This window comes from Lonchura striata, chromosome 5 (assembly GCF_050655825.1).
Source record: "Lonchura striata isolate lonStrDom1 chromosome 5, ASM5065582v1, whole genome shotgun sequence".
NCBI classification, from domain to species: Eukaryota; Metazoa; Chordata; class Aves; order Passeriformes; family Estrildidae; genus Lonchura; species Lonchura striata.
In genome coordinates this window covers 20,600,114-20,620,602 of record NC_140707.1, presented here as the reverse complement: position 1 = coordinate 20,620,602, position 20,489 = coordinate 20,600,114, and the positions used below count along the sequence as shown (strand labels likewise).

The window sequence follows — 20,489 nt, the reverse complement described above, 5'->3', positions numbered from 1 at the left end:
GATGGATTTTGGGAAAGACCCAAGCCTGAAGTGATTTGTTCCATGGTTGTATTTCCAAAAGTCAGTGCATTATTAGAGACATCAAGCCAAGCTTTTTAGCCTTCAGGAAACCTGTGGAATTAACACTCTGTTTTACTCCTTGGAATGCAGAGGTCTGCCTGTAGTGATTCCCTTTCCCAAGCTCTAGTGTTCCTTTCCCAGCATCATTCCTGTGTTTCTCCTTCCAGTGGATAATGGATGTGATCTTATGTAACGGGTTAGGAATTTACTGCGGGATGAAGACCCTGTCCTGGCTTTCCTTGAAAACCTACAAGTGGCAAGGGCTCTGGAACATTCCAACCTACAAGTAAGTTGGGGAGGAGGGAACGCCACAGGCACAGCACAGCTTAAGGCCCCTGTTTAAGAGCTTGGTTGTTCTGTTTGGGTTAATATGGATTAAAGAATTCCCAGGTGTTCAGGTGACTCCAGGATCCAATGACTTATTGCTGCAGGGAGGTTTGTTGGAGAGTTTTATTCACCTTGTGAATGGGATTGTTGGAAATACACCTGTGTGTCCCAGACACTGCCTGATGGCTGGGAGTGAGGGCATCCTGTGGAAGTGAGCTTATTTGATGAAATGGCTTAAGGAGGTGCAGGAATCCAAGTTGGCATCATACTCTCATTCACAGCAAGAATCTGTTTGGTATTTTTGCATTCCCTAGTAACTAGAACTTCACAGGAACTGGGACACTGGAAATTAAAATTTAATAAATCCCTTGTAGTTGTGTACCAGGAATGACCCATCGTGCTCTGTAGTGTCTTTGCTGAGCAGAGCAGAACTGCTTACAACAGTGGGTATAGTATATTAAAACTTAAATTGATAATTAAAATAACGAGCTCAGAGCTAATCTCATTAAGTTGTGATTTTAATGGAGTAAACAGAGGCATTTTGCATATCTGAACTGGTGTCTCAAAAGGAAATGCTGGCAGATGCCTCTTGCCTGCTTTCCCTTCAGGCTGCAGTGGTTATTTTGTTTTTCTTCAGAGGCAAGATGAAGAGGATCGTGTTCCAGTTCACCCCCTACAGCTGGGTGAAGTTCGAGTGGAAGCCGGCCTCCAGCCTGCGCAGGTGGCTCGCAGTCTGTGGCATCATCTTCGTGGTGAGGACACCTCTCTGGCCCTTCTGTCCCTTGCTTCCAGGTTCTGTGGCTCCAGCTGCAGCTCTGGGGATTTTCCTGAAGCTGAGGCCAGGAGGGGATCCCTTCCCAGTCCTGCAGAACAGGGAGTTGTGTTTGTGTCTCTGGGACAGATGATAGATTCACTGCAGAAAGGGTTGCCCTTGCTTGATGCCCCACTGTTGCTGGTAATGAGAGCAGTATGAACTGGGATCTTCAAGTTCTCAGCAAGTTGCTGCTCCCCAGAGCACTGGCTGTGGGTAAAAGTAGCTCAAATCCCTTGGTTTTATGCAGGTACAGGTCATATTACAACTGGAAGGGGCTGTATCCAAGGCCTCGGGCTCCTCTGAGCTCACTCCTGAAGCACAGACCTGCTTAAATCATTCAGTTCTCCTAGAAATTTCTTTTAGTTTTTCTTTTTTACATTTCACTGCACTCGCAGCACCTGAGTGGGTGGAATTGTTTTATGCTGGGAATGCAGCATCTGAAATGCATACCTGTGCCTGTGAAACTGAACTTGTCACCCAGTGACACTGATAGTGAAGGTAAATGGGGCAGTTTAAATGCCTTTTTCCCACTTTTGCCCTTTTGGCAGCCAGGGACTTGGCCTTTGTGCCATCCATGGGATGTCATTTGGCTCTGCTCTGAGCAATTCAAACTTATCTTAGCCCAGCAGCTGTGAAATTTAACTAAATCTGTCCCCATGACACTTGTGGTGATCCAGAGGCACCGGGCATGAACCAGGTTCAGTGGCACAGGACAGAACTCTGTGTTTTGCCAGAACAAACTCCCAGCACCTGATTCCTGATTCCAATGTGTCCTGCTGCAGGACACATTGGACAAGCTCACATGGCACACCAGGCCTGCTTTGTGGGAGGACTGAAAGAGCATAAATACAATAGATGTTTCCCCAAAACGTTGCTGGTTACACCCTCAAGAAATTGGGATTTTGGTGCTGCTGCAACAGAGATCCCAGTGAATTTATGCTGGACTGTGGGATTATGTTTCTTTTAGCATATCCCAGCTTCAGCTGACAGGTTCTAAGCAGCTTCAGGTTCTGGCTCACTCCTTGGGCTTCAGCAGGGCTTAATGCCCTTTGTTATCACTTCTTTTGAAGTGACAATCTGGTGTCTCTCTGCTCCCTTAAGCACATTGCCAGGGCGGCTGCTGGAACATTTTGCTCTTAATTTATAATCAGCTTTCCCGAGTTGTCTTTGAGGACGAGTTTGCATAACTCAGAAAACTGAGAAAAAACAACCCAGCCCAGCCCCCCAGGATGTGCAGCTCATGCCTCTTGTTATGGTGGGGCTCCCTCAGCTGGATTTTGAAGGACAGGGAAAGGAAAAGCTGTGCTTTTGGGATTTGCCCTCAGTGTTTGTGCAGGTACTTTGGGCTCTTTGTTTGAAATTCAAAAACTCGATTGAAATTTGGGGGCACTGGTTGTCCAGCTTTTTGTTTTGATTTTTAGTGCCTCTTCCAAAGCAGAGGAAATGTTTAAAAACCCAGTTCTTTTTGGGTTGGTGTTGATGGTTCACTTGGGTGATACTGAGCAGTGCTGAGAAACGCACAGGGGGAGCCATTCAGGGAGAGAGGGGCATTCCAGGCTCCATTCAGTGGTATTTTCCAAATGTAATTCCAGTGTCCCTTCTCCCAGTTTTTATTGGCAGAGCTGAACACATTTTACTTGAAGTTTGTGCTGTGGATGCCCCCTGAACACTACTTGGTGCTGCTACGCCTCGTGTTTTTTGTCAACGTGGGAGGAGTGGCCATGAGGGAGATCTACGACTTCATGGACGACCCGTAAGCCCCACCTCTCTGTACTTCCCATGTCGAGCTCCACATGCTTTGTTCTGAACTTGCTCCAGCTTGCTGGCATCCATCTCGGGCACCAGTTCAGTTCAGCTTGTCAGGAGCAAAAAAGGCATCTGCTTTGTGTTCCTTTGTTTTGGAGGTACCACTCTCACTCCCCCTGGTCAGGGAGCAGCTGTTGTTAAGGGCATTGTGTGTGCACTGTGTTAACCTCAGTGTCTGGTAAATGATCTCTCTGTGGAGAAGGGAATGTGGAAATGAGCTGGAGTGCCCCTGGCTCGTGGGCAGAGGAGCTCTGTGCTCCGATTCCAGACTGAGAGACAGGAACCGCAGTCCTTGGATGTGCCCTCTGGGGACATCGGGGCCCAGACTAAAAAAATGTGATTCTAAAAGGCACTTCTTTCCTTGAGCTGTCTTCCCCTGGCCCTGTGGGGCTCTCCTGGCATCCTCTTGCAGGTCAGAGGCCCTCAGTAGCAGGATGTGCTGCAGGTGAGGCACCACACACAGCAGTGCATGTACTTGAGACTGTTCCCACCTCAGCATCATATCTGTCCTCGCCGCTTTTGTTTCTGCAGACCATGTGAGAGCTGAGAAAGCTTTGTTCTCAAAATCACCTTTTCTTTTAATGTCACAACCTGCCTGAGCCCACATCCTCAGCCTAAGGCACCGCCTGGCTTCCAGGGGTGTTCATTGTCTGTCGCTGACCAACGCAAAAAAGTGTCTGTGTTCAGAATTTAGGGTTCCAACATGGTCTGAAGATCAGTTTCCCTTGCAAGGCTTTGACTCCTAGAACTGGGAAGAAGGGCCAGCCCACATTGCTGGGACTGCATCCCAGTCGGAATTCAGGACATTCTGCAGGGGCAGGATGCCCTGCCCTTGGTGTTGGACCTACTGGTTTGGGACGTGCCTCCAACTCACAGGTAAGAAGAGCCTCTGCCTTGCTGCTGAGCTCCTCTCCTTAGCACCATTCATCTTCTTGTGTTGGGGTTGGAAAAGCTCCTTTGCCCTCTGTCCAACCACGTGGCATAACACTGGAATCTGGGAGAGCCATCCCTGGCCAGTGCCTTATCCCTGGCTCCTATTGTTGCTGTTTTTTCCACAAGCCAGAGCAGCTCATCCCGAGCTGCACCTCCCCATCACTGCCACCACCTCCTACCATGTTCCCTGCTGAGGGAGGTGACTGCCCCCACATCCTGGGGTTCCTGGCTCTGCTTGATGTCCCCCCAGAGCTGTCATTAGGCTGCTCCTGCAGAAGGGCAGAGCTGAGCACCTGCTCTTACCTGGCACCTTCTCTGTGGAGGATTTTGTAATTCCTTCCTGCATTCCAGGCCATTCAGGCAGAGAGGATCTGCCCCCATTTACCAGCTTCACTTGTACATCATTCCAAGCCAAGGATCCTTCAGGATTCTTCCCGTGGTGTTGTAGGGGAAGAGCAGGGGAAGCGTGATTTGCTCTGTGGTTCTATTTACAAAAGTCAGTGCATTATTCCTGCTGGGAAGAGCAGGCTGTAGCAGAGGCTCATGGCTTACATCACATGGGAAACCTTGCTGACCTTTTCCTTTTGGAAACTCTTAATGCTCAAAGATTGAAATATTCCATTGCCCTTCCTTGACAAAACATGGCTCACTGCTTTGTCTGGTGGTGATGGGATTGTCTGGGATGAACTGATGAGGTCTCTTCAGCCAGCCCCTGCAGTGCTGGGTCTAGAAAACAATTAAATTCCAATGTGAAGAATTCTTCCCATTCAGCATTCTGAGTATCTGCAGGCACTTGTGGGGCTTTGCTTGCAAGACCTTGGACTGAGCATGGTGACAATGTAGTGCCTGGAAGTGTGATAGTCCCAGAAGAGGGGTGAAGCTTTCTCCAGCCCTCACACACCACATGCTGCCTCCGAGTTCCCGAGGACTGGATGTGTGAAATGTTCCTGACCAGTAGTGTCTTGATGCATTTGACCTAGTCACACATTCCTCATGGGAGTCTTCCTATCACCTCCAAGGAGTCTACATCAAGGCCATGAATTTTTATCTCCTTCATCACAAAAAAAAAAAAATCTTTTGCCTCTTTCCTGACTATTAGGGAAGGAAACCAGCTCTCTTCCTCAGCAGCCTTAGGGGCTGCCCAGCTCTTGTGTTGGGGTTATCTTTGATTCTGTTGTCAGGAAAAGGATGGCAGAGGAGCACCTGGAATTCCCTGTGAGAGATCTGCTGCTGCTCTTTTCATCTCTCTGCCTGTGGGTTAGGCTGGTCTCTGCCCATTTAATGTGTCACCACCTGGGGCAGTTTTTGCAGCCCTTTTATCCGAGCTGATCCAGGCAGGATACCTTTTAAGAAGGAATGCACTCATCCCCTCTTCATCAGCACTCACCTACATTTGATTTAGCCCATATTTTTTCCTAGTGTATTTGGATGGTTTGGTGTAGCTTGACCTACACTTTGATGTCAAATATGACTCTGGGCCTCATGTGTGGCAAGCTCCTGTTTGGAACCATACCCTGAACATCAGCTGGTCTCAGGCTGGTCAGAGAATTGTTTCATGTAGATTTACCTGGGAATGGGGACACTTCCCTGCATTGTGTGGTGATTAAGTTTAACTTCTTTTGCTTTTAGAGCCTCTGAGAGGAAACTGAAGTCACACCAACATGAAAGTGTCATCCTGCAGAGCCTTAGTGCATGTGTGATCTGAACTAGACATGTAGGACTGTGCAAAGCGGAATGAAATCACTGCCCCAGCTGTCTTTTTGTGCAGATTTCTCCACATCCCAAATTTTACAGCAATGAGATGTTTTTTGTCTGTTTCTCCTGCAGGAAGTTCCACAAGAAGCTGGGCCAGCAGGCCTGGCTGGTTGCTGCTATTACTGCCACGGAGTTCCTGATCGTGGTCAAGTACGATCCCTACACACTCACCCTCTCCCTGCCCTTCTACATCACCCAGTGCTGGATCCTGGGGATTATCCTGGTGCTCACCTGGACAGCCTGGCGCTTCTTCATCCGGTGAGTGGGGCTGCATTTGGGGCTGGCTAGGATTTTAGGAGGATTTGTTCAACCCCCATCCTCAAATGTACTGCCTGGGGAGAGAGCACAGCTCTCCTGGGTGGGTGCAAGCTCTGAAATAAACAGGGAGTTCCCTGGGCCTGATCCTGGCAGTTTTCTGTCTGGATCATGGAAAGCAGCTTCATGGTGCCTAAGGAATTTGCAGCCTTCCAGTACTGGAAGGGACCCACAAGGAAGCTGGAGAGGGACCCTGTTATCAGGGGCTGGAGAGACAGGACAAGGGGGAATGGCTCTGCACTGACAGAGAGCAGGGTTAGGTGTGGTGTGGGGAAAAATGAGGGTTCTGAGGCCCTGGCACAGCTGCCCAGAGAAGCTGTGGCTGCCCTTGGATCCCTGGAAGTGTCCAAGGCCGGGTTGGATGGAGCAGCCTGGGATAGCAGAAGGTGCCCATAGCAGGGGGTGGAACAGGGTGGGCTTTAGGATCCCTTTCAACCCAAACCATTCCACAACTGTTTGAAGTGCAGTGCTGTTTGGAGGGGGCAGCAGCAGCTGCTCCTGCAGGATTGGCTGTTGTGCTCTGCAAGAGGTGGGAAGAACCAGGACACCAGCCAGAAACACAAACTGCCAGTGAATCAGTGCCATCAGCAATTGTAGAAATGCCCAGCCAGAGGCTCCAGCAAGTTGTTATCCCCAGGAAGCTCCGTGCAGAGAGGTTCCCTTGCCGTTCTTCCTGCAGGCTGGAGCTGTGTGCTGTGTGTGTTGCAGGGACATCACCCTGCGGTACAAGGAGATCCGGCGGCAGAAGCAGGAGCACAGGTACGAGAAGGACAAATGCCTGAGCAACGGGGATGGACACTCAGCCCTGCTGGATGAGCCCAACGGGAGCAAACTCCAGGAGAGGAAGCTCTGAGCATGGACACGGGGCTGACAGGAACTCATGGTGCACAGTCCCAACCTTATCCTACCTAACTCCTAATTGTCATTGTTAGCGTTCCAGCGTGTGGGAATCTCACAGGGGAGGATGGCACTGGCACAGCCCCCTTCTCTCCTCGTGCCACAGGGCAGGGCTGGAGGAAGTCTGTGTGGAGGGAGGTCAGTGCTGACCCCACACATGGGGCGGGGCCTTCACCGGGTGCTGTGTGTCTTCCTCGGAACCAGGTGTGGAGATGGGGCTCAGAGCATGGCACACAGGGATCTGCTTCTCCATTCCCAGGGAACTGAGAGCTCCATGGGGTGTTTGGCATTAGGAACATTTGTTTTGGAGTGTACAGAGACAAGGCACTGGAAATGAATCCTGTTCTTCCTGCTGGAACTACCTGGAGCTGTGGAGGAGGACTGGGTGAAGCGTTCAGCGAGGTGACCGTGGGTGCATGGAGACGTGTGGCCGAGCTGCATTCCTTGCACAGGATGTACCACACTACACTGCTGTTCCAGCCCCTCCAGGGGGCATCCCTCTGACTTCCAAGGTCCTGGAGCAGCCTACGGCACGGGGGTGCTGTGTCCCAGCTCTGGGAAGACAGACAACTTCTCCTTAGGTCTTATTTTTCATTTCTCTTTTAGTCTTGGTCATCTCTTAAATGTAAGGGAAGGTGAAGTGAGAAAGGTCAACCTGCCTTCGCTCTGAGGAGTAAAATGTGTCGCAAGCAGAAACCAGGAGTGTCCCATCAGTCTGGAGTTCTTTGCTTTATCCTCAGCTGGGTTTGTGTCCTCACTGCACGGGCTTTGCTCAGGGGTCTGACAGGAGCACATCAGGCTCTGCCACCCTTTGTCACTGCCCTGTTCCTTCCAGGATAGCTCCAGAGTGAGTGGTTTCTGGGAAAGCTGATCCCTGCAGTGTCACACCCCCCTATCCCTGATCCCTGTCCCCCTGCCACCAGCAGGCCCAGGCCAAGCACGTCCCTGGCACAGCACAGCCAGGGAGCATCCTGAGCCAGGCAGCGTTTCTGCTGGTGACTCAGCATCCGGGGAAGGGAATTGGAAGCCTGGGCTGCTTTGTTTCCCCAGGTCATTATTCCAAAATGTGAGAGCTCCACTAATTCACATGGATTCTGCACCCTCTGCTCTGAGCCCTCGCGTCGCTGTCCCGGTCATTGACGTCACCCTGTCACTGCTTAATCCAATCTGGCTGTTTTTCAGGGAAGTGTTTATCCAGAAGAAAATGACACAAATACCACAATACAATTCCAAGAGTGCAACCCCAAATTATTGGAATGGCAGGAGCTTGCAGAGCTGCTGCCCAGCAGACGTCTGGGTTTTTAATCCAGCTTTGTCTTGTACAGGAATGACAGCCAGCATCTGCATTTCTCCCAGCTTTAGTGTCTCAAATGCTTTCCACCTGTGAAAAGTGGGCAGTGAGCAGCTGGGAAGTCAGGAATCCCCAGCTAGGGAGGTGGCCAGGTGACATAGAGGGTCTTGTCACTGCACCCCTCTCGCACCAAAGGGCCACTTGCCTGCGCTGGTAACACCTGGTGAGGAATGTCCAGAAAGATCCAGGAGCTTTGACCTCATATGTGAACCACTGACTCATCTGTCTGCATCCAAGGGATCCCAGGGACAGTCTGGATCCTGTCCATGTAGTTCTGTGTGCTAGTTTGTCCTTTAGGACAGCTTGTGCCTGTGGGTCCTCTCTTGTCACCTCACACACAGAGCCAGGGGGCTGAAGGGGCTTGGGCTGTGTCCCCTCCACACACGAGTGGATGGATGCTGAGCCTTGGGGTAAGGAATGTATCCAGATGTTGAGGGGAAAAGGCAATTGCAAACTGACCTGGATTTAGGAATCCTTTTGTGATTGTGTCAGAGCAGTGCTCAAAGCAGCCTCATAATGAGGAGGTGGAAGGAAGTCAAGAATCCTCATGGGAATAATGTTTGGTGTGGCCTGAAATGGGACCCTCCGTGTGGGAGGGCAGAGGTGGCCAGCTCCTGCTGCCACACAGGAGTGTCCAGCTCACCTGGAGCAGGTCTCCCACCTGTGGTCACACTGATTTCATGGAGAGCCTGGCCAAAGGTAAGTGTTGGCTTTAAAAAGGAGGGTTTGTTAATGGGTGAGTTGGTGTCTGTGTGAGGCTGGATGAATCCAGGTGCCCAGCTTGAAAATTTCCAAACCTCAGCCTGATCCAATCCCATCTGGAGCAGATCTGATGGTCACTCTTGCCCAAAATCTGGAGTGGTGAGCCCTGAGGTGCCATGCAGGAGGGTGCTGGATCCCAGGCTGTCCCGGGCTGAAGGACATCCTGCCACATCCCTGGGGATGCAGAGGAGCTTTGGGAAGTGGGGGAGGACCATGGCCTGCTCTTTTCCAGCTGTACCCAGAGGAAGAGCCAGGAAGCCTCATGGGAAGGAGCCTTGGATGCAGGAGCAGGCAGCTCTCCCACCCAGGCAGTGTTTTTGGTACAGTCAGAACTTGCTTGTTTCTCCCCGAAAATGAACTTCTACCAGGAAGATCATGGGAGCACCTCCCAGTGCTGCCCTCCCTGGGTCTTTCCAGAGCAGGTAGCCTGCAGCCACTGCTGAGCTGGCTCTGTGGCTGGATGTGGGTGTTCCTGGGAATTACAGGAATGTCTCTGGAATGTCACGATGCACCGTGGCCTCTGACCCCACCTTTTTTCAGGTTGGGTGGGTGTTTTTTCCCCACAAAGTCGCAATTTTCTTCAAGGAGATTGTTTCTTCTGCTGCTTGAAATTTCTCCTTACTGCCCTGGAAGTCGCCTGACATCAAGATGAGGTGGCTGAAGCCATGGATATGAATGAGGGCAGGGAAAGGGAAGATCCCACAGGAGTGTTTGAAGGCACAGTCTTTCCAATGGTTGTGGTCTTATGGAGCCAAACTGTCTGAGGGTCTTGTGGAGCCAGATCCTAGAAGGTTTCACTTTCTGCTGCAGAGAGAGAGGATCTGATGGTTTTTCTTAGGAAGATCCAAAGCCATGCCCTTGATGGACAGCCCCAGGTGTCCCCATGGCCAGGAGGGACACAGCTGGAAGCTGTTTGGGACAAGGGAGAACCCAAGGATTCAGGTTTGGGGTGGTGATCCAGAGACCCCAGGGGGCTCTGCACCCATTGAGGGCCAAGGGGAGGGGACATGGGACCCCATGGAGAGAAACACTCGTCAGGGTCCCTAGGGAGGAGCAGCTGGAGGTGCAGAGATGCAGCGGGATGGACCAGGGAGTCCCTGGGAAGTGAGATTTGGGGAAGCCAGTTATGGCCAAGCATGCAGCAGAGGGTCTGTGGTGTGGGGTGAGGGATCTGGCATTGTCCCTTCTCACTCCTGGCTGTGATTTGGAGTGTGTTTGCAGGGGTTTGAGGTGAATTTTCTTAGGATTTTTTTTTTTTTTTTAATTGTAACTTCCTGAGGAAAGCTGGGAGCCTGGCAGGCAAACCAGAGTGAGAGACCCCCGGGGTCCCCAGGCTGTGCCGGGGGGTTTGGGCTGGGCTGAGCCAAGCCCCGGGGAGGGTCTGGCGAGCGCAGAGACCGCCCAGCTCATGGCACGGAGGAGCGGCGGCTCCGCCCCGGGCTGGGCTGGGCGAGGGAGCGGAGCCGCTCCCGGTCCCGCACCACCGGGAAGCATCCCGGGTGCGAGGGGACATCCCGGATCCATCCCGGGGCTGGGCTCTGGGCCCGCAGGGACCCCCGGGCAGCGGCGGGGGCCGGGAAGCATCCCGGGGTTGGGCAGACCCGTGGATCCCCGGACTGAGCTCGGGGACCCCCGGGCGGCGCGGGGGGCTCTGCCCGGTCCCCACCGCCAGCCGGGTGGGCCCCGGCGGTCGCAGGGTCCACCCTGCCCCATAGGAGCGGACATAACTCGGCGGATGCCGGGGCCGCCCGGGGGTGCCCGCAGATCCCTGAGGATTTGTACCTGTCCAGGTAAAGCGCGGGGGACGCCGGTTTGGGTGGGATGTGTCCCCTGCGGGGGGCTGGGGAGAGCGATGGGTGAGAGCAGAGCCCAAATCCTTCTGTTTTGGCAAGTTTGGGATGCGTCTTTATTGGTGCCAGGAGCAAACTCCATCCCACTTCTGTGCCCTGCGGATGGAGGCCGGGCAGGGCTGGAGAGGGGTGGAAGGGGCTGGCACGGCAGCGCTGCAGGACCGGCACCACCGGTGAGCCGAGTTTAGCCCGGGCTCAGCACACCGGCCTCGGGTGCCCGGAGCAGGACAGGGAGGGAGGATGAGCAGGGAGATCGCTGGAACCTGGACTGGGACATTTGGGGACTGCAGCGTGCTTGAAGCGGGGAATGCCAGGCTGGTCCAGGTGCTTTGGGAACAGCAGCTGGGACTTTCTGTGCCTGTGGCCTTGGCAGCAGCGAGGTGACAACCATATGAATGCTGGGGGATGCCCTTTTCCAGGGGGGACGGGTGACTTTGATGGTTTCTGTCCCTTGTTGAGCAGTTTTATTATCCCTCCAAGCAGGAAAAGTGAGCTCTGCAGCAGCTCCCAAGGAAAATGAAGCTGCCCTGGCCCTGGCATTGGGGTGTTGGGATGGATGGAGAGGGCTCTGCACCCAAAAGCTGGAGCTCTGTATCCCTTTCTGGGGCTCTGCACCCCAAACCAGGGCTCCGCAGCCTGATCTTGAGGTCTGTGGGTGAAAAATCCATCAATCCCTGTGCTGCCAGCAGCGGGAGCGTGGTGCCTCTTCCCTTCCCAATGCCTTGGGCTCGATTTCCCAGGGATTTGAGCAGCAGGTCAGGGGGATGTCAGAGCAGCTCGGTGAAACATTACAGGAAAGAGCTCAGTTAACAACAAAAAAAGCCATAAATCCTTTCCCGAGCACCTCCGCCCCCGTTTCCTTGCTCATGAGAGATTGATGCTGTTTTCCTAATAGGAAAATACCTCTGGGTTTCATCCCAGTGCTGAGCACTGCAGTCTCTTTCCAGGTGCTTAGAGCTCATTAGAGAGGGAGATTTTGGGGAGAGAAGCTATGAAAGGAAAGAAAAATTAGAAATTCTCTCTAATTTCCAGAGGAAATTTGGACGAGTTGGGGGGGGTTTAAAGGGGATGTTTGTCCTCCTGCAGGGAAAGTCAGTCCTGAAAACTTTGCTATTCTCGTATTCAAAATAATTGGGAAGCAAGGAGAGGAACAGAGTGCCTTGCTTGGGCATGGGGGCTTTTCAGGGCATAAAAAAAGGCAGTTTAGGGTAAATCTCCATCTCATTGCTCTGTTAAGATGTCAATTTTCAGCACTAAACAGCAAAGTGGGCCTTGAGCTGAGCTCAGCCCATAAGATGAGCTCAGCACGTTCCCAGCCAGGGTAGGACTGTGTTATCCATTGCACAGGGAGATTTGTGCCAGAGGGAGGAGGTGGGGAGGAACTGGGCATCTTCCAGCCTCATCCCAGCATTGCTGTCACTTTGGGTTACATTCAGGACTCCCCTTCCCCCTGTTACCCCAAGGATGGGCCCTGTGCCCCTGCAGAGGGGGCCAGGCCAGCACAGCTGATATTCCATGCCATGAAATTCCCACTTTTTCCTGTTAAAATGCAAGCTTGGATGGTTTTGGGGGGAGCTGATCACCCCCTCTCCACCACCCAGTGCCTGAGGCTGTGAGCACACAGGGGGAGCTGGAAGGTGGGGCCCAAATATTGCAGAGCTATCTGAGGTCTATCCAGCTCCGTGAGTGGGCTTTGGGAATTCTGGAGAAGGGTTGAGGGGCTCTGAGGGAGGTGTGTGGGGTTTAGGTGCACTGCTGAGGTTGAGGTTCTGTAGGATCCCACCAGCTCTCCATGGTCTGTGATTCCCCAGCACAGATGTCAGGGAACAGAGGGTCCTGGTCAGTTCCCATTGGATTTGCTTGTTGGGTGTTTTTGGGGATCCTAAACCCCCCTTTTCCTAGCAGGAGTGGCTGGCTTGGATAAATTGCCCTCAGCATCCATGGTGCCTGTGTTGGGATCTGCCTGGGAGAGCAGCTTCCTTTTGATTTGACTAGGAAAAACCCTTTTTGGGGGGAAGCCAACAGAGCTTTCCCACAGCTTTCCCAGGAGCTTATTCCTGGGGAACAAAATCCCCTAAACTCTACAGTGACCCCAAGATGAGGGAATAGGGCTGCCTCCCTTGGCTGGGCCCAGGGCAAAGCCTTGGGAGAGGCTGGGAAACTGCAGGAGGCAAAGGAAGATTTCATCTGAAAAAGCAGCAAAGGGCTTTGAGGGCTCCTGGAGGGAGATTCCACACACAGAGTGGTTGGGAATGTTGCTTCTTTAAAGGCTCCCGTGTAAATCGAGTGGCTCTGCCCCTTCCCGAGGGTTCCCATCCCTCCTTCAGCTCCTGTCGGTGGCTGAGAGGCTTCAGCGCGTTTGCTCAGTGCCTGCAAGAGGAGCCAAGGCCGGGCGTGATGGAGAGAAAGAAATGATGGAACATCCCTGCTGGAAAATCACAAGGCTTTCGATTTTTGAGTTCTCCCCCTTCCTCCTGACGCTGTGTCTCGCTCATTCCAGGGAGCGTTTGCCATGGACACTGGGCACATAAGCAGATCCCGCTTCAGCGGTGAGTCCTCCCCAGGGAGCCCGGGAAGGGTTTGGGGCAGAGCTGCTGGTGCTCACACTGAGGTTTTTTTGGGGAATGGTTGGCTGGCCCTCACTGCTTTCCACGGGGAGAACCCTCTGTTCCATGTGCCCACTGGGTTTTGTTGCCTAAAGCAAGGGTAAAACCCTTAAAACCTCCAAGTTTTCCAACATGAGTGCTCAGCCCTCAGGCGCAGGGATGAGGAGGAAGCAGATTCCAGTCAGTTCAGCTGGGATTTGCACTTGGAGTTCCTCAGAGGTAGGAGCCAGTAAAAGATTATTCTGCTATTTTTATTTTCATTCCAAATTTTGCCCCTCCTGGGAGCTCTGGCACGGGAAACCTCCAACTGCTTCCCACAGTGTCCTTAGCCAGGATGCAGGGATAGAGCAGAGCCCTTTAGGGTTTGCTTCGGGGTGGATGAAGCAGGACCCGGGTCCCATCCCAGTGTTTAATCTGAGATCCCTGTGGGCTGCTCCCGGGATCCAATTCGCTTTGGATGCGAATACTCAGTTCCTTCTGCCGCTCCCGCTGGAGGAGGGCTGTGGGGAGCAGCAGGTTGTCCCTGCGCTGGGATGCGATGTGGGAGTTCAGCCTGGCTTTGGGCTTTTTCCGCCTCCGAAGGAGGGAGCTCTGCGATGTGGTGATGCCGGAGGACTCCGCGGCAGCGCTCCGGGATGAGAAATCCTCTCTTTGCCCCTTTCCCGTGCCGCGCGGGGCGCTTGGTGCCGGTTCGGCGCGGGAGTGATGGAGGCTGGTGCAATGCAGCAGGAACCGCTCGCAGCCGAGCCCGGCGCTCCCTCCCCGCTCGCTCCGGCGGCACCCGCGGGGCTCTGCCTGTTTCCAGCAGCTTTCCGCTTGGTTTTTCCCTTCTCCCAGCTTTTTCTGGCATCCCCAGGCAGCAGCTGGGCCGAGGGCGATGCAGATGCGCGCCGGGCACATCTGTCAGTGGGACAGAGCAAAGGGACCCCCGGCACCTCGGGAGTGACACAGCCACTCGCTGGGAAGCGGGGCCGGGACACAGGAGAACTTCATCTCCCGGGAAAGCCGAGCCAGGGCTGGCATGTTTGGGCTGGCAGAGCCTCTGCCTGGCCCGTTTGCAGCCGCCCGGGTGGGAGCTGCGGTTTATCCGCTCCTCGGTCCATCCCATCCTCGGAGCTTGGAGCCGCGTTCCCGGCGTGGAAGCAGCCGAGGCCGAAGGCTCCTTCCCGGGATTGTGACCGGCTCACGGAGCCCCCTGTCCCCTGCAGTGGCCTCCAGCCCGCCGCGGTGGGAGATCGGGCTCTACGCCGCCGGCGCCTTGGCGCTGCTGGGAATCGCAGCCATCAACCTGTGGAAGCTCTGGCGCTCCGGGAGCTACCCGGCCCCTTCCCCCTTCCCCAACTATGACTACCGGTACCTGGAGCAGAAGTACGGAGCGGCGTGCCCGGACGTCAGGAACAAGGTAAGGGGCGAGCTGCGTCTGTCTCCTTCCCTTCGCAGCACGCGGGATGCTGGAGGGGTGGGAATTTCTCCTAGATCCCCTCGCGGGGGGAGCTGCCACAGGCAGCAGCCTGGTGCTGTTGGAGTTTTTCGGGGGATCGCTGGAGCTGGGAGCTGCGGGAAGCTCCGGGCTCGCTGCCGCGGCAGCTTGAGGCCAGGCAGGGGCCGGGATGCATCCAAGGAGGCCCTGGAGAAGCCCAGCTGTCCGTCTCGGCACGGAGGGATGGGATGGGATGGGATGCATGGCAGCGCCTGCTTTCCTTCCCCTGGCAGCGAGGGCTGGCCCCGGGCTCGCAGCGGGCGCCAGGTCGGAGCTCTTCGTCCCGCAAGAGCAGCCTGAGGGCAGAGGACGCCTTGGAGAGCATCCAGGAGCTGGGAAGCCTGGAGCTGATGGGCAGAGACCTGGGCCTGGCCCACTACGGCCCCCTGCGGAAATCCATCTCGGCCGACTCCCTGAACTCCATCTCGTCCATCGGGAACAACTTCGGGCAGGATTTCACGGTGGGGCAGGTGGAGGTGTCCATGGAGTACGACGGGAGGGCGGCTGCCCTGCATGTGACGCTGCTGCAGGGCAAGGACCTGCTGGAGAAGGAGGACGCGCGCTTCGAGTCCTGCTTCATGCGGATCAGCCTCCTCCCGGCCGAGCAGATCGTCGGCATCTCCCGGGTGAGCCCCCCCTTCCCAGCCAGACCGCCCTACGGACCCCTGTGCACGCGTGGGTCCCCCCGGGTTCTGGGTAGTAGTATCCCCTGGCCACATTCCCCAAGGAAGTGGTGGGGTTTGGGAGCAGGGAGGTCCAAACATGCCAGGATCAGAAATGGTTGGCGCAGGATTTGGGGGATATCAGCTCCCCAAGGCAGTTGTGGGGTCTGGGTGCATGGAATTCCAGGCTGGATGTGGTTGACATGGGATTTTGGGGTGGGTCTCAGCTCCCCACAGCAGTGATGGGATTTGGGAGCAGAGGGCTCTAGATTGGCAAAGGATTTTGAGGGATGTCCCAGGTGGGTTTGCACATCAGAAACCTGGCGGAGGCAGGAATGTCTCCCCCTTGGCTGGGATTTGGGCTGACTTTGTCATCTCTGAGTGTGGCTGGTGGCAAGTTTTCCTGCTTGACTGTCCCTGCTGTGGAAAGGACGCTGTGGCACGTGGAGGAAGTGGCCTGGGGTGGGATTTAGGTGGCACTGACAGTTTGGGCAGGTGCTGCTGGTGTCCTGCCATGGCCCCACAGTCCCTCTCCTTCCCACAACAGCCCCAACACTTTTCCATCCCCACAAAGGATGCAGCAGTAGAAAATCCATGTGGCAGCCGTGACAGCCACAACTGGGGTTGGATCTGATGCAAAACCTCCCTTTTTAAGTGCCTCAAAAGCTGCTTTTGGAAAGCAGGAACCTCAGTTTTCTTCCAATATCTCCTCTATTGCGGAGTCATTTTGATTTAATCAGGATATTCCAGCAAGGAATAGGAATTTTCACCCCATTAAGGCACTTCTCCACTGGAGTGGAGGTGCTGTTCCATACACACAAACCAGCTGCTGCCTCTAAAATATTTCTACAGTGCCCTTTTAGACAATTTTTCCATCCAAATCTCTGACTCTTTATTTATGCTCTGGAGATATTTATTATTTAGTGTCATTATTTATAATTCACCAGTACAATTTACCTCCTTTGCTGCCCCAAGGCCACGGATAAAGGCCCAGGGCACTTTTTTTCCCCCCCAGTGCTTCTGGAGGGTTTTTAAATAGCAGCTCCTGTTTGGTTGTACTTGATCCAGAGCTCCCAAAATACAGCGTAGGCTGCAGACAGACAGTCTGTAAAATCTGTAGGGCTTTAAAATCTGCTCTTCACACAGAGGAACTTCAATCCTCCGGGAGCTCTGGAGGTTGGTATCCAGTGGGAGAGCCTGGATTAAGAAGGCAGGAATGGCAGACGCTGCCTTTGTGCCTTTTAATCCAGGGATGGAGCAGGGTTAGGAGCAGACTGAGACAGGAGAGAGTCCTTGGAGGAGATGAACCCTTTCCTGGGGGGCTTTTGGGGTGACAGAGCCCTTCAGAGAGGTCCCTACTCCACCCAGATTTGGGGGGCTTTGGGGAGCTGGTGGTTCCACTTTGCTCCATGCTATACAAGGCTGAAGCTTTCCATACCATGCGTCAAAATCTTGGTTTGCCTGTGACATATTGAATGCTGAAACAAGGCTGGAGTAGGGGAAAAAACAACCCCTAAATTAATGACTTCAGAGCATTTCCCCTCAGCCAGTTCTTTGGGATCAGCATCAGCAGGATGAGCCATGGGAGCTGCTGCTGCTGCCTCTGCTCCCAGGGAATGACCTGACAGAGGGACAGCATCAGCCAAACAGCTCCATTCCCACTGGGCACATTGAGGATTTGGCTCTGCTTGGAGAAGGGCTGGGGGTTACACCTTGAAGCCATAAATCATCCTGCCTGATACGGCCAAGCCGGGTGTGCATCCACACTCCCAGAGGCTTGGGATGTATCTGAGATCGCTGGGCCAAGGCTGATTCTCTAATTAACAGAATTAACAGGTGGTGGGGCAGGTCACAGCCCTGTTTTTCACCCCAATGGCCGAGCAGTTGCTGTGGTCAGGTCGGGAATAAATCATCCCGACTGGATGGGGTGTGCCCTGGGGATGCGCTCCCTGCAGTCCCCACAAAATGGGGCAGAGCAGGGATGCAGCCCCAAGCCCCAGGGGTGCCAGGGCTATCCCCCCTTCCCATGGCAGATCCAGAGGAGCTCCTACTCTGTGGCCTTTGATGAGCGCTTCTCGGTGCCGCTGGATCCAGCGGCGCTGGAGGAGAACAGCCTGCGCTTCTCCGTCTTCGGCATCGACGAGGACGAGCGCAGCGTCAGCACCGGCGTGGCCGAGCTCAAGCTCTCCGACCTGGACCTGGCCATGCGCCCCTTCAACGCCTGGCTCTACCTGCAGGACACCAACAAGGTGAGCCAGGAGTGTCCCGTCTTCCAGCTGGGTTTTGGGGCGTTGTGGCCGTGCCCTGGACATTATGTCCTGACTGTTGTGTCCCTCAGGCGGTGGACACGGTGGGGGAGATCCTGCTCTCCCTGAGTTACCTGCCCACAGCCGAGCGGCTCACGGTGGTGGTGGTCAAAGCCAAGAACCTCGTGTGGAGCAACGGGAAGGTGACCGCAGGTGAGGGGGGCTCCGTGGTGGGATTTGTCCTGGTTTATCTCGGTTGCTACGATGGGAGTGGCTCCCCATGAGGACAGATCTGCTGGGAAGACCACTGGAAAGGGTCCCATGCTTTCTCCACATTGCTGGGGACACGTGGGATGGAACTGATCCCTCTCCTGCCCTCTGAGCAGATCCCTTCGTCAAGGTGTACCTGCTGCAGGATGGGAGGAAGATCAGCAAGAAGAAGACAGCGGTGAAAAGGGGAGACACCAACCCTGTGTTTAACGAGGCCATGATCTTCTCCGTGCCTGCCATCGTGCTCCAGGTCAGGCTCAGCCTAAGGGACTGGGGAGGGGAACACATCCCAGTGCTCCTCAGGCTCCCCAGACCTACTGGTGGGGAGCTCCTGGGGGTGTGGGGTTCTAGGGAGGTGATCCTGGTAGGTGTGGGGTTCGTGTGTGTGGGTGTGATTTGGGGTGGATGTGTGGAGGTTGTTTGAGGGACATGGATGTGTGGGGGCTGTTGTGGGGTGTATGGATGTGTGGCGGCTGTTTGGAGAGGTGTGGATGTGTGGAGGCTGTTTGGAGAAGTGTGGATGTGTGCAAATGGCTGCTGGAGGGGGGACGTGTGTGGGGCACTCATGGGGAGGAGATGGATGTGTGGGTTGGGATATAGCAGGGTGCACAGGGATGGTTTGGTACGTGGATAGGGCAACAATGGGTTTAGGGGGTGTGGAGTAAAAAGAGGGGGATGTTTAAGTGTGGAGGTATGCAAGGGTGGGTATTTAGGGATTTGGGGGGCTTCAAGAATAGGGGGTGGGTTTGAACAGGGTGGGGGCACAGAGGGTTGTGTGCATGTGGGGTATGGCAGGCTGGGTGGTGATGCATGGATATGCTGGCATCATGGGTGCATGTCCCCATGGAGAGGGCCCAGGGACACGTGTCTGGATGGGTCTGCGTGTGGTGACAGCCCCGTGCCCGCCAGGAGCTGTCCCTGCGCGTGACGGTGGCCGAGAGCGGCGAGGACGGGCGTGGTGACAACACGGGCCACGTGCTCATCGGGCCCACGGCCAGCGGCATGGGCACCACGCACTGGAACCAGATGCTGGCCACGCTCCGCAAGCCCGTCTCCATGTGGCACCCGCTCCGCAGGAATTAGGCCGGATCCTGGGGACAGCGAGCCTGGAGTAGGGACTCGGTGGCACCCCACAAGGCCGAGCTGCTCAGGGGCCCAAAATAGCCAGAGCACGGACAGAGCGGCTCCGTGGGCGCGTTCCTGGTTGTGCTGGGCCAGAGCTGCCAGGAAGGATCCAAATGGACCAAAAGCAGCAGGAGCCTCCTCGAAGTGCGGCTCCCAAGCGTTCCGCGTGCTCCCAACGGCCTCGAAATCCACGGAATCCTCAAAGAGGGACTCTGAGCAAGGGAGAGGGGGATTCCTTTGGAAGGTGGTTTTTGGGTGGGAATCGTGAGGGGGGGTGACAAAAGCCAGCTTGGCGTGGGTGGTGATCCTGAGGGGATCTTTTGTAGTGACTTTGGTGCGCTGTGCCAGGGTTGGAATGTTTCCAGCGAGAATGGAAAAAGGGAGCAATAACAGCAGAAAATCGATTGTTACATATGGCTTCTCCTCCCATCTGTTCCCCCACACAGTCAATCCCTGCCCATCTCCACTGGCTGCATAGACAGGGATTGATTTCCGGCCTCTTCGGTTTGAGGTCAGGTCCACTCTGGGAATCATCCCCTAAAGGTCCAGTAGGATCAGGGACAGGTTTTCCCACCCCAGCCACTTTTCCAATCTAAATTCACCCTCAGAGTGCTCAGGACAGCACTGCACATTCCTGCTACTTAACTCTCACAACTGGGAATTGTTTCTACCAGCCCCTAATCCTGGACTTGGGCTGTGACTTACCCTATAACTAATTTTATCCAAGATTTGGGCACAGAGAGGAACATCTTGGCCTTGTGACCCAAGGCAGGTGGGAAAAGTCTCTAATTTTATAATTTTTAAGCCCAACTCCTGTTTCAGAAGGAAGAGAGGGGAAAAGCTTGTGTGGATCCTGTCTGCTGGTGGGCTCTGGCCCAAGCCAGGTTTGGGATTTTTGGGGAGCTAATTCCCACTCCGGTTTGTGGAGGGGGTGATGGAACCCCTCATGGCACAGGCTGGAGAACAGAGCACTGGGGCCACATCCCTCCTTGCCTGGAGCCTTGGCTTTTCTATGCCTGCAGGCTGCTTGTGGGAAGCCAGGCTGGGAAATCTGGGGGTGTCTGGGGCTCTCTGCCATGGCATTGGCACCACAGGATGAGCATGGGCTGGGATGTGGCTGCTTGGATGATCTGAGCAGGGAGAAAGGTGTTAATGAGTCATTTATCTGTTTTTCCCTGTCTAAAAAGTAACTCCAAGGTGAGTTATCCCCATTTGGTCCCTCTGGGACAT

General features: G+C 54.6%; 2 protein-coding genes across 5 annotated transcripts in view; both read left to right on the top strand.

Moving 5' to 3' along the window:
* PTDSS2 (phosphatidylserine synthase 2) overlaps nucleotides 1-7,603 on the top strand; it is a 29,760-nt gene extending 22,157 nt beyond the window's left edge. For both annotated transcript variants that reach the window (XM_021555993.3, XM_085579987.1), the window contains exons 8-12: nucleotides 228-346; nucleotides 1,025-1,139; nucleotides 2,809-2,954; nucleotides 5,768-5,953; nucleotides 6,719-7,603. In XM_021555993.3, coding sequence (XP_021411668.1) covers nucleotides 228-346; nucleotides 1,025-1,139; nucleotides 2,809-2,954; nucleotides 5,768-5,953; nucleotides 6,719-6,863 — 711 coding nt within the window. In that variant the 3' untranslated portion in view covers nucleotides 6,864-7,603. The remainder of the gene's footprint in view (nucleotides 1-227; nucleotides 347-1,024; nucleotides 1,140-2,808; nucleotides 2,955-5,767; nucleotides 5,954-6,718) is intronic.
* A 157-nt stretch (nucleotides 7,604-7,760) lies between these two features.
* On the top strand, nucleotides 7,761-19,667 carry SYT12 (synaptotagmin 12). 3 transcript variants are annotated; one of them, XM_021555992.4, is made up of 8 exons: nucleotides 7,761-10,810; nucleotides 13,371-13,419; nucleotides 14,685-14,878; nucleotides 15,190-15,582; nucleotides 17,652-17,867; nucleotides 17,957-18,077; nucleotides 18,251-18,384; nucleotides 19,044-19,667. In XM_021555992.4, the coding sequence occupies exons 2-8, from the start codon at nucleotides 13,383-13,385 to the stop codon at nucleotides 19,215-19,217; spliced, it is 1,269 nt and encodes a 422-aa protein (XP_021411667.3). In that variant the 5' UTR covers nucleotides 7,761-10,810; nucleotides 13,371-13,382; the 3' UTR covers nucleotides 19,218-19,667. The 3 variants fall into 3 exon arrangements, with proteins under 3 accessions (XP_021411667.3, XP_085436115.1, XP_085436114.1); XM_085579989.1 differs by having other exon boundaries at nucleotides 7,761-13,419; XM_085579988.1 differs by having other exon boundaries at nucleotides 7,761-14,878.
* The last annotated feature ends 822 nt before the right edge of the window (nucleotides 19,668-20,489 follow it).